Source organism: Podarcis erhardii (genome assembly GCF_964252035.2).
Source record: "Podarcis erhardii genome assembly, chromosome: 2".
NCBI lineage: Eukaryota > Metazoa > Chordata > Lepidosauria > Squamata > Lacertidae > Podarcis > Podarcis erhardii.
This window is the reverse complement of record NC_138498.1, coordinates 93,153,086-93,168,890: the sequence shown is the minus strand read 5'-3', so window position 1 is coordinate 93,168,890 and position 15,805 is coordinate 93,153,086. Positions and strand designations below refer to the sequence as shown.

Sequence of the window (15,805 nt, the reverse complement as noted above, 5' to 3'; positions counted from 1 at the left end):
AGATGGGGTGTGCTGTTGCCATATTCCTAATGGGTGCAATTTTTTTTTTACACCCTCACAACTTGTGTCATTCTGTACCCAAGGTGTGGCATCTCAAGAGGCGAAAGAAAGGGAGGTCTGTCCTTTGACTTCATGAGTATCTTCAAAGCAGTGGTGCAAATTCAAGCAAAGATAAAAATATACTAGATGAGAGTTTTCCAAACCAACCTTGTCTCACAATGGTACCCTAACTTGCTTTGTTTAACAGAGCTGTTTTCTGAAGAAGCTGAGGAAGAGGATAAAGAACATACGTGTGAGACATTGCTGATGTGCATCGTTACTGTGCTTAGCCATGGCCTGCGGAGTGGGGGTGGTGTTGGAGATGTCCTCAGGAAACCTTCCAAGGAGGTAAATTACCACCATGTGTGAAAGGGGATGTAGTGCAAGAGAGAACCAAATAGGGTTAGATGCCCATTAAAGGATTAGAACACTTTTCCATGGGGGGGGGGGAAATATGTTGCTGCATCAATTGGAAAAAAGTCTAGTTGTGCGCCATGTACAAAGGAGTTTGGTTATTTGACTTTAAGTGTAGGTGTGTGTAATTGCCTTTACTAAATGAACAGGTTCTAGTACTGTCAAGAGTAAGGGAATATGAGTACTTGGAGACTTATACTTTAAAAGTACTCTTAAGTGGAAAAATACTGCTGTAATAATTAAGCTCTGTGCAAGCACTCCCCAACAATGCTGTGATTTTAAAAAAACTATATGTGACATACAAGCATCTTTTGGTCACGCAAAGAGGTTCCTATGAAATGCAGCAGTTAATACATGCAATATCAGAACTACTGTAAAAACTTTTCTAATGTTATTGGAATGCTAGCACTACAGTAGTTACTAACAATTTTAATAAGGCCACAGGTACAAAAAATAAATTCTTCCCACCCCCTGCAAATAAATAGCAAGGCTTCCCCCCAAACACACATCTATGTATGCAGTGGTCACAAGTTTACGCCCCTCTTGATATCATTTTTCTTTTCATGTTGCATTGTGCAGCATGCTCTTCTTTGCGCCAAAGCCTTTTAGGCTCCAATTTTGTTCATCTTAAAACTATTTTATTTTAGGAGCCCCTTTTTGCTGCAAGAGTGATCTATGACCTCCTCTTCTTCTTCATGGTGATCATTATTGTCCTCAATCTGATTTTTGGTGTTATTATTGATACCTTTGCGGATCTAAGAAGTGAGAAACAAAAGAAAGAAGAAATACTAAAAACAACATGCTTTATTTGTGGTAAGTGTTGAACCCAGTGCTATGAAACTAGCAGCTGTTCTGCCCCAGAGTCAAATGCAGTAATAGTAATGTATGGCTTCCACAGCAGATTCAGTATTTCCCTGATGATGATGTTTGTAATCACTTGTATAATTAGTAGAATTTTTCTTACTTTTTGAATGAATGAATGAATGAATGAATGGAAGGAAGGAATCTCCATGTAAATCTGAATGACTGATTTGATATTGTAAAATATGTTGATTTGGTAAGGGGACTTTCCATTCCTGTTTTATGTCTGTATACATGTTTTTAAAACTATTTTATAAATGAATTGCTTGTGGGTACAAGCTTACTTGTGTATTTGTAAAATGTGCACCTGAATGGCAGATAACAATTGTGTTTTCACAAACTCAGTGTTAATAATGGCATATAAATAGTCATCAGATACTTATGCAGAGTTGAGATACTTCATTTTCAAAAAAAAGAGAGTTGAACTTCTTCAAAGCTTAGAAAAGACTGTGGTTTTTATAATGTGTTATAATGTTTCTAGGTCTGCACCATGCTGAGCATCTGCATTTTATATGGGTACTATAAAGCCCATACAATTTTTTTCTGCAATATATGGAATACCTTGAGTTTTTTAAGCAGCGGAAAAAAGTGTGCTACGTAAAGCAGTTTCATATACAACAGCTGCAGAACATCCCCCCCCCCCCCGCAATGTGGCTGAAACCAAAAGCTCCAGTTGGGTGTCAAGACATAATTTTAGCAGAGAGCCCGTGGTAGCGCCCCACTTTCTGCAATTTGAGCAGACATAAATACTTTACCTCCAGCTGAGCTCAGGGGCAACACATCGTTCCTGGTTGCAGGAGCAGCACTGATGCCTTAATTGGCTGGGGACCAGTGAGGTCACAAACCCAATTCACTGTTCTTCCCTGAAGTAGGTTTTGTTTAAGATTTTAAGAAATTCCTCCAGCCTTCCAGAGCAGATTTGGAGGCACATGGGGAGGGAAGAGGAAGTCGCATTGCACAGGTGAAAAAGTCTCCATTGCTGGTTGCAATCTATGATATCTAAGGTGGGAACACCTTAGGTTATAGGGGCCCAGGCACCCACATGTCAACAGTGGGAGGTCAGAATTGCAGGCTGCTGTGGCCAAACTGCCTTCCTCCCCCAACACATCCTGCTCACCCATATGAACAAATGACAGACCAGTGTAAATGGAAGCCTTTGTTCTGAAGGGACAGGTGGACAAATTTGGGAAATCCTGTTACCATCAATGTGTTCATCTCATTGTGATAATTTTCCCACTGTAAAAATCTTAAGGGAGGTGACTTGGCTGTGTGTCCCCCTTTAGGTCTGGAGAGAGACAAGTTTGATAATAAGACTGTCACTTTTGAAGAGCATATTAAAGAGGAGCATAATATGTGGCACTACTTGTTCTTCATTGTCTTGGTCAAAGTAAAGGATTCTACGGAATATACTGGGCCTGAAAGCTACGTGGCTGAAATGATAAAGGTGAGTTGGGCATGCTGTTCCTGAACTGTGGCTTTTCCAGACTTCTTTGCTTTTGATTTAACTAAATGCAAATCCAGTTTGTACCATTAAGTGAGACCTAAGGAAAAGAAGATGGGGAAACCAAAAGTATCCCAATCAATCAAACAAGTCTAGTATTGTTTCCTTCATTGTTGGTTAAACATGCAGAAAGCATGAAAAGGTGGTAAATGCTCCAATTATTTTTCAGGTGACTGGTTTTTTTGCCTACCACCCTAGTCACTATCCAGAGGCTGTAGTGTGCCATTCTGTCTGCCTGTACGTTGGCTTTTCCCAATCCCAAAATATGCATCAGAAGAGGTGGTGGTGGTGAAGATGAAACATTAATGTACTACTACTTAATTGCAAAATAGTCCAAAAAAGAGAAATTTACTAATACTGTTTCTTACTTTTTCATTAATATGGAGTCATCGTCAAATACATCTAATTTTTAAACTAGGATTAGTTTGGGTTTAGGACGTGGGTGGCGCTGTGGGTAAAAGCCTCAGCGCCTAGGACTTGCCGATCGTAAGGTCGGCGGTTCGAATCCCCGCGGCGGGGTGCACTCCCGTCGCTCGGTCCCAGCTCCTGCCAACCTAGCAGTTCGAAAGCACCCCCAGGTGCAAGTAGATAAATAGGGACCGCTTACTAGCGGGAAGGTAAACGGCGTTCCGTGTGCTGCGCTGGCTCACCAGATGCAGCTTGTCACTCTGGCCACGTGACCCAGAAGTGTCTGCGGACAGCGCTGGCTCCTGGCCTATAGAGATGAGCGCACAACCCTAGAGTCTGTCAAGACTGGCCCGTACGGGCAGGGGTACCTTTACCTTTACCTTAGTTTGGGTTCTGTAATGACAATAGTCCCATAATATGCAAGCAAAGGAGGGGTGAATTTGTTTTAGGTTCCTTTCTGATTTAATATTAAATTAATCAAAGGATTCTTTGGTGAGACCCAAATGTTCATTGCAGCAATCAGTGTTAGCATCTTCATAACTAAAGTTGTTAAGCCTTTAACATATTTATGCAAGGGAGCCAAATAAACAGGGCTAAATAGCAAAGTCTTGCCATTGTGTTTTGAGATCAGCCTCCTAGCAGACAGTTTACTTTACTTTGAAAACAATTGTCTTATGAGTGAGAAAACTTTAAATCAGGACACATTTATTGTGTGTTCCTATCCTATATACCGTATTTTTCGCTCTATAACACGCACCTGACCATAACACGCACGTAGTTTTTAGAGGAGGAAAATCCGTAGGCATGCCACCCGTAGGCATTCCCTCCATAACACGCACAGACATTTCCCCTTACTTTTTAGGAGGAAAAAAGTGAGTGCTATGGTGCAAAAAATACGGTACTTCATGTTGATTTATGAGGGTTTTATCTTAAGTCACTTTTCTGTAGAAAAAAGTGGACCCCCCCTTTTTTTCCTGGTCATACTAGATTAATAAGTCCTGAAAAAAAATTCTCTCTTCATAGTCTGATTTGCTGATTGGCACATTGACTGGTCAGGAGAGTGAGCTGCATCCCCCCCCCCCAGCTTCTGCATCAAAACTTCCTATGAGGCAAATCCAATTAAATGCTGGTTTTGCATGTTTCTTAAAGGCATGGAACTGCCCTTTTTAGGTGCAACATATGCTAACTTGTTGGGAATATAAATCCTGTTGTCAAAATCTCTTATTAGGTAACCTATATTATCTCAGGGTCATTGAATTCTTATGTCCTGGTTTTGGAGTGCTTCCTAAGGGCTTAAAGAAATCTTGTGAGTAGTCACCTGACAGAGGATTAGTGGTGAAGTGAAGCATGTTGCAGTCCTCTGTGTAAACAGCCTGTTATTTTATGGCTCCTCGGCATGCTAGAAAAAGCAGCAGCCAGGGAAATGCAGCATTCTGTTGGAATGGATTTTGTAGTTCAGACGGAATGCTAATATAACATATGGAAAACCTTTCTAATTCCATGTTTTGCTGGAAAGCTATAGTGTCTTCCTTTCAAAGTGCCTAGACTTAAAAAGGTGTTACCCTTGTGATCATGTATGTCTGAGAAAAGCATAGGAATTTGCAGACAAAATCTCTGTAAGAGCATCTTGGGTGTTGGACCTGTAAAGTGCATTGAACTTGTAAATTAAGTTTAAAAATACTCATGCATTGGTTCACAGTAAGAGTAGCAGTAAAAAAAACTATGCAGGCAAAACACTTGTATTTACTGTTTAACCTGCAAAACACATATAAGCATGCCTGAGGCTGGAGCAAGCAGAGGCATGTCTTCATCCAATGCTGGTCAAAGGAAGAGAGATGAACAGGAAGTACAGTATGCTCATTCCTGTCCAGGAGAGATGACATCACACGGAGCCCTCTCTACCAATTGTATTTCTGTGGTCTGATGATCTGCCTGTCATCAGGGCAGCACTGTAGACTTTGCCCCTTCTCAGGCTAACTAGCAGCAATATGCATTTTAGGTCTGGCTGCTAATCTGCCACATTCATAATTCAGCATCCTCTTATTCAGCATCCTTTTCTCTCAGTGGCTGAAGAGATGCTCATGGGAAGCCTGTAAAGTAAACATGAGCGCAACAGCACTCTGCCCACTTGTGATTCCCAGCAACTGCTGTTCAGAGGCATTATGCCTCTGACTGTGGAGGCAGGACAAAGTAATCATGGCTAGTAGCCATTGATAGCCCTCTCCCCTGTGAATTTGTCCAGACTTCTTTTAAAGCCAGCCAAGTTCGGGGGCCATTATTGCCTCCTGTGGGAGCAAGTTCCATAGTTTAATTATGTGCTGCATGAAGAAGTACTCCTTTTTATCTGTCCTGAATCTTCCAAAATCCAGTGCTATAGTTTCACACACTTGTAAGATGCATGGGCAGTCTGTTCCATAATGCAGTTATTAAATCTAGTTCAAATCGCAATGTTCCTGAATTTTCTGTTCTTCGTCACTTACATATGCTGTAGCACATTTTCAGCATTGTGATGCAGTATCATAACTGTAAACAACTTATTTCCTTAAAGACTGTTGGAAGAAGGCTCATTGTGCTTTTGCCTAAATGTCTGTTTTAATCGAGGAACGAAGCAGAACTTTAAAATGGGTTATGTAACGTGTGTTTTTTGTGTTGTTGTTTTTTTGCACCCTGCAGGAGTTTGTTCCCAAAAAAATATGTTGATCATGGGAGTCGCATACATAATAGTGGAAAGGTTTGGGGCTATAGATTTCCTTAGGATGTGAACACAAGAAAAGCCAGCAGTTGAACTCTGCTAGTCAAGCATCCATGGCACAGCATGGCTTGAGGGTGACTTAAGTGGTGTGTGTTCAAGGGAGACAGAGAGAGAGAATATATGTATGTTTTGTTTTTCCAGTTTCATAATAGTTCCATGCCTAGGGCTCAGTAAGAGGGACAGAAGTGACATGGTGCACCAGTTGCCCAAAATAATAGAGCAGATACACAGCCTGGGGGTTCTCCTTGATCCATCACCAGAGGTCCCAATGACCCTTGGCCAAGAATACTATTTACCAGTTCCTGCTGGTTATGCCAGCTGTGACCACACTGGTAAGCTCAAAGTTAACTTTTCATATGGTTTTTATTGTACGGTTTTATGTTCTATTGCTGCAAAACACACACACACGTGCTCTGAAAGAAGTTAGAAAAGCATAACAGTGGCATACACCATAGAAATTAAGATATCAGAAGACGTTTAAAAATGCAAAGAGCTGGTTGGGGATCCCTTCCCCTGCTTCAGAAGCTCAAGAGACAGGGGTTCAGAGAACAGGGACTTGCAAGTATTTCCTCTTCCCTGTGCTTCTATGTGAACTTCTCCCTCTGCAGTAAGATGTGAATGCTTTAAATGTGGAGACAGTTTTAAGTCTAACCACAGGAGGAAATGTGAAACTTCCACTTGTGGAAGTTATGGAGAAGTGAGGAAATGAGATGCACGGGTCACTTTTACTTTCAGATACTGATTCATATTTAGCCCAAGTTACTCTTGAGGCCTGGTTCAAATGTTTTACAAGATGGAGCCATTTGACCAAGGCCCTGTGAAGTTGCAAGGAAGTTCAAATGCCTTTATCACGTGAGTCTGTCAAACTGGGAGAGAAGTCTGCATGCTGTCTCTTCTGCTAGATTCTGGGGAAGAATAGTGCTGGCGTGGTTCTTTCCCTTGTGATTTAGCAGACTCATAGGGAAAGAGCATCAAACTGTTCTCTAAGCTGCATGGAGCCTTGCCCACACGGCTGTGATTATTAGCTGCACCCTACCAAAAGCAGAACATCAGAATTGGCTCTGAGAGAGAGAGCGAAATCTCAAGAAGAGGTGGTCCGCTGCCTTTTAGGGAAGACCACAATAAAATTTCTATTGTGTGCAGTAGGTAGCTGCAGCCATAGTTTCTGATTACCTGCTCTTGCAGTCTTGGCATCATCATAGCATTTGAGTAGAGAAAGAATTCGAACAAGAAGAAGAGTTTGGATTTGATATCCCGCTTTATCCCTACCCTAAGGAGTCTCAAAGCGGCTAACATTCTCCTTTCCCTTCCTCCCCCACAACAAACACTCTGTGAGGTGAGTGGGGCTGAGAGACTTCAGAGAAGTGTGACTAGCCCAAGGTCACCCAGCAGCTGCATGTGGAGGAGCAGAGACGCGAACCCGGTTCCCCAGATTAGGAGACTACCGCTCTTAACCACTACACCACACTGGCTCTCCTCCTTTTTTGTAATATTTCCTTTTGTGGTACTACAGTCCAAGAAACTGCGAAGCACAGAAACATGAAATTTTGGTTTGAGTTAGCTGGATTACAGGGATACCTGGGTCTCTGCACAGGTTAATTATTTTTGCCAGTGAGCAGATCACAGATTCCATTTCATTGTATTTGTTGGATGGCCATCTGTCATGGATGCTTTAGTTAAGACTCCTGAATTGCAGGGGGCTAGACTAGATGACCCTCAGGTTCACTTCCAACTCTATGATTCTGTTATTCTAACCATCCTGTTTAGTGCTATATTTGGCCTAAGCTTGAGGTCGCTGAACTGCTGATCATGAGCAGAATCCACTTTACTCTTCTCCTGAGTAAGCTCCACAACAGTGAAATTTGTTGGTTTTGATGGATGTTGTTTGGGTAAGGGAAATTCAGTGGATTGGCCTCATTTGTATGTTTTCTTTGCTATGTGTGTGATATGTCTTCGACCCAGAATGATAGCTAACTACCAGTGTACCCATACAAATGAAGCATGAGTGACTAAAATTACGGTAGGGTACAGTTTAATTGATGCTTTGTCGCCACCCAAATGTCTAGAGAACCAGTTCACATAATCACATGCTTAAATAACTTCAGAAGCAAAGGAAAACTATTGCTGTGATGGGTTTTTTTTTTGGGGGGGGTGTCACTTTGTATAATGCCTGAGTCCTTTCTAATCCTCTGGATCCAGCAAGGATTAAAATCTAACGAAGAATTCCATTGTTGAATTAGCCGGGCAAGGGTCATAGTTGCCACCGAAGTACTAAAGTATGGTCCTTAGTGTAACAAAGGAAGCTTCTCTGTGCAAGGGATGATGATGATGGTGATTCCTGTCATCTGACCGGGTTGCCTCAACCGCTCTGGGTGGCTGGGTGGTTCCAGCAAAATACAAAAACACAATAAAACATCAAATGTGTGTGAGCCCCTCCCTCACCTGGCTGGTACTGAGAAGGACAATAGCCAGTATGTGAGAGAGAGCAGGGCTAGAAGCAGGCAGAAGCCAGGGAGCGAGAGCCACGCTTGATTTCTGCTAGAATCCAAAGCTGTGACTATGGGAGAAGCAAGTCATTCCTGGGTGTTAATGCATGAGCCCCTCCATCTTAGACTGAATATATGTGTAAATAAACCATATACAGTGGTGCCCCGCAAGATGAACGCATCGGAAGACGAAAAACTCGCTAGACGAAGGAGTTTTTCGTTTTCTTAGCGCTTTGCAAGACGCATCTCCCTATGGGCTTGCTTCGCAAAATGAAGCTTGCCCCGCAAGCTCCGGGGATAGCGGGGAAGCGCAGCGCGTCTTCCCCGCTGTCCCCGGACCTCTTTTGAAGCAAGGGGCGGCGGGGAGAAGATCGCTTCTCCCCGTTGCCAGCCCCGCAAGCTCCGGGGACAGAGGGGAAGCCGCGCGGCGCTTCCCCTCTGTCCCCGGACCCCTTTTGAACCAAGGGGCGGCAACGGGGAGAAGCGATCTTCTCCCCTCCGCCCCTTGCTTCAAAAGAGGGGACAGAGGGTAAGCCGCGCGGCGCTTCCCCTCTGTCCCCGGACGGTCTCCATAGGAACGCATTGATTGATTTTCAATGCATTCCTATGGGAGACCGTGCTTCGCAAGACGAAAAACTCGCAAGAAGAAAAAACTTGCGGAACGAATTAATTTCGTCTTGAGAGGCACCACTGTATTCTAAAGCCCCACATTCCAAGGAAACCAAACCCTGGGTCAGAACCTAGAAACCCTGGGATCTTGCACCACTTGAACATCAGGGTGGCATGCAACACTATGTTGTGTCACTAGTACTGGGCCAAGGCTGCTGGAAGCTGGGTATCATTAGGCCTCGGGATTAAATGTGCCTAAATAATGCTAGGGTTGAAACAAATGGCCTAAAAAAAATGGGTGTGCCACACATCAGCCATTGCTGCAGGGAGAAACAAGTCTGTCCTGTTCATATCTAGTACATTCTGTCCTCTAGACGTAAAGTCGGAAACTGCATTTGAAGTATGCTCGAACTAGTTATTCAGAGTCTTTCTGCTGTGCCACTGCTTAACTTATTGGAAGTTAAAAGAGGGAGGGAAAGAGATAATTGTGTGTCAAATCTGAAAGTGCACATGGTCCAAGTATTTATTCATTTACTTATTCTCAGGGAACTGCCATCGGAGCCAGAGGGAGAGGGAGGGCTCCAGAGGGATTCCAGAGAGTGTACCGGGAGGGAGAGAAGCAGCCCATCTTCTGGGGAGGGAAATCAGCATAACACTAGTGGAGAAGGGGGGCAGATGGGGGAATCGGCGAGGTGGCTCCATGACTCCTCGCCGGAGACCAGCGGGGAGAGCACGGGTCCTCTGCTGCCCACACCCTCCCTGCGCAGAAGGCTTCCGCGCAGGGAGAGTAGGCAGAGACTAGGCATCAAAGAGCTTCTTTGCTGGAAGAAGTTCAAGAAATGCCCACTGACAGATTCTGCCAGCGATTGAGACAGCCATGGGTGAGTGGTTGTCCGGACAGAAAGGGTTCACCCAGGTAACTCAGCCAAGCGTGGCGCCGATTTACGCACGAGCAACCCCTAGAACCATTACACTTATTTAAAGCATTTTTGCCAATTCCCACCATGTCTTGCAAAGATTGTTAGTAAGACAAGTATCTGCTCTTAGGCTTACAATCTGACACACAAAGAAGGAAGAGGGAGGGAGGACAAGGGAAGTAAGCTCAAGTAATTCTTAAGCTTACACTTCTTACAACAAATAGCTAGGATCCCAAGTTTGCAGGGGGCGGACCAAAAAACAGCCAGATTTTCCACAGAGATGATGGAATTGTACTGCTTCCTTTCTCTCCCTCTGCCCTGCAGCCTGATAAAAAGTAGATATAATAAACTTGTTGCTTTGCCTTGGCTGAAGCTGGCCATACTAATGGCTGCTTTTTAACCATCAAATGGGAACATTAATTACCACCTTCCTATGGTTGTCATGAAGATTAGTGGAACAAGGATTGCAGCCTTTACATGCTGTAATAGGAACAGTAACAATTTCCGCCAGTGAGTGGCTTATTGTGGAACACTGAGGTGAGCTAATGCACTAAATTTAAAGGCAGCACACCAGTGCTAGACTGATAACTGTGGCTCTGCCTCACTGTAAACTTTCAGGACAGGTGTTCAGTTGCCTCACTCTCTTGCTAATCTATGAGTTATCTATTCTGTTTACCTGGATTGTTATGTTCAAGTACATTTGTTGCTCTCATCCAGTATGCCTCCCTCCAAGTCCTGTGTGTTGACTCAATTTTAACCCCTTTATTATTGCCATCTGTTTATTTAGCCAGAAACCCTGTGCATGAACCCTTCTCAATATGGTTAATGCCTGTGCATGATCTATACAAAAGTGTGTAACTTCTGGACAGGAAGGAAGTTCCAATGGCCGGGATCAAAATATGTGCATGTACATGGGCGGGATTGATAGGGTACCCTGTCCCTTGGCATGAGAGGGGAGTTTCTGTTATAGGAAGGATGGGCCATTCCTCCCAATTTCAGGATCCTAGTCCAGAGAGACAAGGTTAGAGAAGCTGCCATTCATGGCAACACTGAAGTTTCACATTTTGTGTGGAATTGTCCATTCTTGTAAATTGTTTGGGTCCCAGAGTGCTATGTAGAGTGCTGTGTTCAGAAACAGGTTGCATTTCATTGACACGAAATGCAGGGGGTGGTATATAGAATTGCGTTCTTTGGATTATAAATAAATTTTACTTTAGTCCATGAATGCTTATGTCAAAATAAATATGTGTTTCTCACACTGCTGTTTGTACTGCAAGAGACTAATGTGGCTGTCCCCTCTGGAAATCTGCTGTTTTCTGAAATGTGGGTATGAAGTAGTTGCTAGAATTTGGTAATGATTAAACTTTTCTAAGTCTCCCTGAACTGAACATTCCCATAGAGGTCTTTGGGACCTTCCATCAGCCATTCAGTACAAGCCCAAGCTGCCAACATGTCTGTGAGGAAAGCTTTGCTTGTGCTGACTAGCTGAAAGCCGTGCCCCAGAACCATCCCCTGTGGGCATGATCACTCCAGTCATAGTGGGATGAAGAAGCAAGTGCAAAGGGATTTTTGTAAGTAGGGCAGCAACTAGAAGTTGTGACAGAGTAGTAAGTTAAGAACTCTCAAGTTCTTGAATACTGGAAGTCTCTTGTTTCTGTGCCATTTGCAGATTTATTTTTTTTAAAAAAACACGGAGTACTATTTTTTTTTATTCATAGCTGAGGTCCAGAAGGAGATTGTGAGTGCAGAAATTCAGGTTCACGGTTTATAAGAAACTGTTCGTGTCCCAAAATAATAACAGGGAATTTCATATAATGTTTGAAATTCTCAAGGGGGGCAGGGACTCAATCTGGCTTGATTTAAATGTGCTTCTACCAAATCACACTTTCCACAACAGTGTGAGAAACAAAATATAGCTGTCCTTCAAAATTCACACTTATCCAAATTTTGCAGTGCAGTTCTCCAACCAAAATGCATATATTAGGGGAAAGTGTGCGTAAAGGCAATTGTATTGGTGAAAATAACATACAAATACTAGGGGGAATCACTTGCCAAAAATATGTGCATGAGTACTCAGTACGAAATGTGTTTATTGGAGAAAGTCATACTAAAATGCTGAATAATTTTCATGAGGTTTTTTATTTTATTTTAATTTTAATCACAAAACTGCTGTAGAAATGTGGAGAATAAATTTAAGATTGGAAAAATAAGAAACTGAGAACTGAAACTGACAGATCCATCCCTACTCAAGAATATTAATTTTGCTTCCATTTTTCTTTCTCTTTAAGAAAACTGCATCTTTCAATCACAGCTTCCCCAGTCCAAAATACTTGCAGCATACATTGGCTTGGTTCTTAGCCCATCTTGTGTGCTGCCATATTCCGTGTACCCAGCCTAGATGCTGTGGAGCTCTGCATTACCTGCTTAGCCCTTCTACTCAGAGAACACCTTGGTTACTACCCACTTTATCCATTGCACAATAATTTTAGGGTGGAATTCATTACCATGGGCAGGTTATAGACAATCCCTGTTTTGTGTGTGTGTGTGTGTGTGTGTGTGTGTGTGTGTGTATGCTAGTGTTGTGTTTTTCTAATGATCCATTTTATGCAATCGGCCAATTAATTCTAGCCCAGCTGCACATGATATAATGTGTCCTGGTTTACTTATGTAATCCCTACAGTACCAAACAAGAACTAGGTTAGCGGAAGGGCCAGCACTGTCATAGTATGAAACACAAAAGGGAACCTCCTTTGGGCAATCCCTCAGCAGCTCTTCATCACTGGTTATGTAAAAGCTGGGCAAGGTTTGCTCGTAATGAAAATTACTTCATCATGGGAAACAGCTGTGAGCTGTGAATTTCCCTGCAGCCAGTGAACTATTTTAAATTAAGAAAGAAAGAAAGAATGAGCTCTCAAGTATTTGTCTTGCTTGGCCTCTGGGTGGAGTGGTGGCTTACTGAGAAGAACTCATTTCTTAATAGCGAAGGGCTGCTACCTGGAAAAGTTTCCACCAAGATCAATGGTCTGTTGAATTGCCTTGTCTCCTTCTCTGCACACAGGTTGGCATGTGGTGTTGGGTGTGGTTAAAGTTGCTTAATATTAGAACTAAACTGAACTCAAAGCATTGGAAGCAACTGGCTAGCTTTCTGCGTCTGAGAAAGGCCTAAGGAGAGAATCACCAGCAGATGCAGGTGTGCTCACTCTCGCTCTCGCTCTCCTTTTTTTTTTTTAGAGATGTGGAGCCTACGGCTCTCCAAATGTTGGACTCCAAGTCCCATCAGTCCCCAGCCAGTATTGCCAATGAACTGGGATGATGGGAGCTGGAGTCCTACAACAACTAGAGGACCACAGCTTCTCCATCTGTTTTTTTACATGGCAACAACAAAACTCTCTACCCACGCCAGAGTTCATTTGCCCTTTTCATATACAGAATTGTTGACCATAATTCTCATGCTACATATGCATTGATTTTCAAACAAATTTTGAATTTATTTCCAGTTCTTACAAGACTGCATCTACAATTCACAGCATGGCTATAAGCATAATGTGGAATGGCTTCAACTGGTCTTTCCCCATAGTCATGGCAGTAGGCTGAACTGTTTCAGGATCCTTTTAGATACATCCCCGTCTGAGTTAGGGATAGTCATTCTTTCCACAAAATGGCTGTGCGCTGTTAGTAAGATTCCAAGAATGAAAATTAAAAACTGGGAGAAGGATCTCAGACTTGGCTATTATTCAGTGGAGGTTTCTCTATCTTTTAAAAAAGTGGTACAAACAATAACTCTTGGATATTTTTCTCCTAGCCACTGTACCCAAAAGATCCATGCAGAATGCAATAAATACTGCTATTCATATATTGCAAGTTCAGATGTCTTTCCCCCAGAAAGGGATACTGCATTTTCCAGCACTCCGATATTTATCACTGTATAAAATAAAATTCTCCGGCCAGTATGTCCACCACAATTGTTACTGCAGGTGTAGGATGTGGCGATTGCATGTAAGTAGTAGTCACGAGGTCCTATTAGATATGACATGTGTTAACCATAGTAACACAAACTACAAACTCCATTTCATGTCTGTACCATTCTAGGAATTGTTTAAAGTCTTTAATTTTACTTCTTTGTAGCATTCTTTTATGATGAAATGTGATGAGATGAACAGAGTTACCTTTTCCTCACCGCAACAGCACATTGTCTTTGAAATACATTTGCTGCCATGCTGTTTTTTCGTTCTTTTGGAGAAGGTGCGCTTCCCCCCCCCCCACAACCCCCGAGTGCTGAACCCATATGCCATGGTTTAAAAGAGGGTAAAAGTGCAGCTATCCCCCACTCACCTCCAATCAACTACAGATCAGGACTGCGCACTGAAAGATAGATTTGACTTTTAACGATAAAGATAAAATCCAAGGTTGGAAAGACCCCTAAAGCAAGCTCAGTTCAGTGAAAGCAAGGAAGTGTGAGATTTCTCAGAATGAATTATCATTTCCATCGCACAGAGCAGCTTCCTTTTTTGGAAAGAAAGAAAAAACAAAACAAGTTACCAATCATGGACATTTTAAAAGCTCTGGCCATCGCCGCCCCCGTGTCTGAGATTCTGACGATTGCTACTTGAAAGGGACTTTTCCAACTTTACCTAGAAAAGAGCTAGCCAGAAACACAACACTTGTGGTTAGCCAGCTTCCGTCAGTGGCTTAATTCAGTTGGTCTGTTTAAAGAGAGGAAGCTGCTGCTGTGACGGGAAGAGGGAGCTGACGGCACCACCAGGCTTGTAGGAGGGCCAAAGCAGACAGTGCATAACAGCATTGGTATGTGGGACACCAGTAGGAAAGGGGTGTGCCTGTGGAGGCAAGGAAACAGACCAAACATAAAGGCTCAAGATTATGGCTCACTTAATGCATGCAAAAAGGAGGTGGGGGGAGCCATGTTAACTCAACATGTGTTGCTTGCAAGACCAGACACCTTAAGGGCTTTGTTGAACTTTTAACAGAAACCTGCTTGTCAAGCTTACTCCTTGGACACACCACCTCCAAAATTAAAATATCCTGTTCTTATTTTAATGCCACCATCATTGCAGAGGTGTCTCTGGAGGGGATATATTGATTTAAAATGTATTGTATTGTAACTTTTGAATGTTTTTTTAATAAAAAACAAACAATCCTCCAAAATGGGTATGATTTGATAGTGAGATGAAGGAGAGGGGAGAAGCAGGTTAAGGTGCACTCTGTTATATAGGCTGTAGAATTCTTTGGCCCGCAAAATGAGCTGCTTTGAATGCACGTTTCAGGTTCATTTCTTATGTCTCCTGAAAACATCAATATAACCTCATGCAGGGAATTGAGAAGCAAAGCTGGTGCGCAATCTTGCAGAAACATGTCAGTTGCTACTAATCCAGTTGATTTGCTGCTTGTTGGGTTATGACCAAGATCTGTGAAACAAGGGTGTCAAGTTATTTGCCAAAAATATTTGTTTTGTATGTCTCTCAGCAACAGAAACTATTATCTGCCCCCCCCTTTCCTCCCACCCTGAAGGTGTACCTGTTCCATTTTACTACGTATGGAGTTCACAGCTTTTGATATTTCTTTGAAGACCAACGTAATCGGTGTAGGGTTTCTGAAAACCAGATTTGCTGAATGTGTCAGGAGTGTGGTGCTTGGGGTGGCACCATATTTCTACGGTGGTAACCACTCACTCACTCTAGCTCCCTCCCCTTCTTTTGTTGTTAAATACAGCCCATGGTTTATAACTACCACCCAGTCACAAATACCCATTTCTTGGGTAAGCTGGTAGGAAGAGTGATGACCGAGAGAGAATATATGGGTT

At 42.8% G+C, this 15,805-nt stretch overlaps 2 protein-coding genes across 17 annotated transcripts in view; one reads left to right on the top strand and one right to left on the bottom strand.

Moving 5' to 3' along the window:
* LOC309337273 (uncharacterized protein) overlaps window positions 1-15,805 on the bottom strand; it is a 132,738-nt gene that overhangs the window by 84,854 nt on the left and 32,079 nt on the right. Inside the window, exons 5-7 of one of the 9 annotated variants that reach the window (XR_014154148.1) lie at window positions 14,619-14,822; window positions 14,320-14,490; window positions 8,369-8,532 (exon numbers count right to left, since the gene is read on the bottom strand). The exons of 4 other annotated variants lie outside the window; for them this stretch is intronic. Coding sequence is in view for 1 of the 5 variants with exons in the window: in XM_081854040.1 (XP_081710166.1) it covers window positions 2,562-2,599 (38 nt within the window). In the remaining 4 variants the exon portion in view is untranslated. Of the gene's footprint in view, window positions 1-737; window positions 1,209-2,514; window positions 2,600-8,366; window positions 8,533-14,319; window positions 15,411-15,805 lie in introns of those variants that run through there. 4 more of the 9 variants (XM_081854040.1, XR_014154146.1, XR_014154147.1 and 1 more) reach the window with 4 other exon arrangements.
* Window positions 1-15,805, top strand: part of ITPR1 (inositol 1,4,5-trisphosphate receptor type 1) — a 215,470-nt gene that overhangs the window by 188,558 nt on the left and 11,107 nt on the right. For all 8 annotated transcript variants that reach the window (XM_081852239.1, XM_081852234.1, XM_081852236.1 and 5 more), the window contains 3 exons: window positions 248-387; window positions 1,101-1,266; window positions 2,598-2,758. In XM_081852239.1, coding sequence (XP_081708365.1) covers window positions 248-387; window positions 1,101-1,266; window positions 2,598-2,758 — 467 coding nt within the window. The remainder of the gene's footprint in view (window positions 1-247; window positions 388-1,100; window positions 1,267-2,597; window positions 2,759-15,805) is intronic.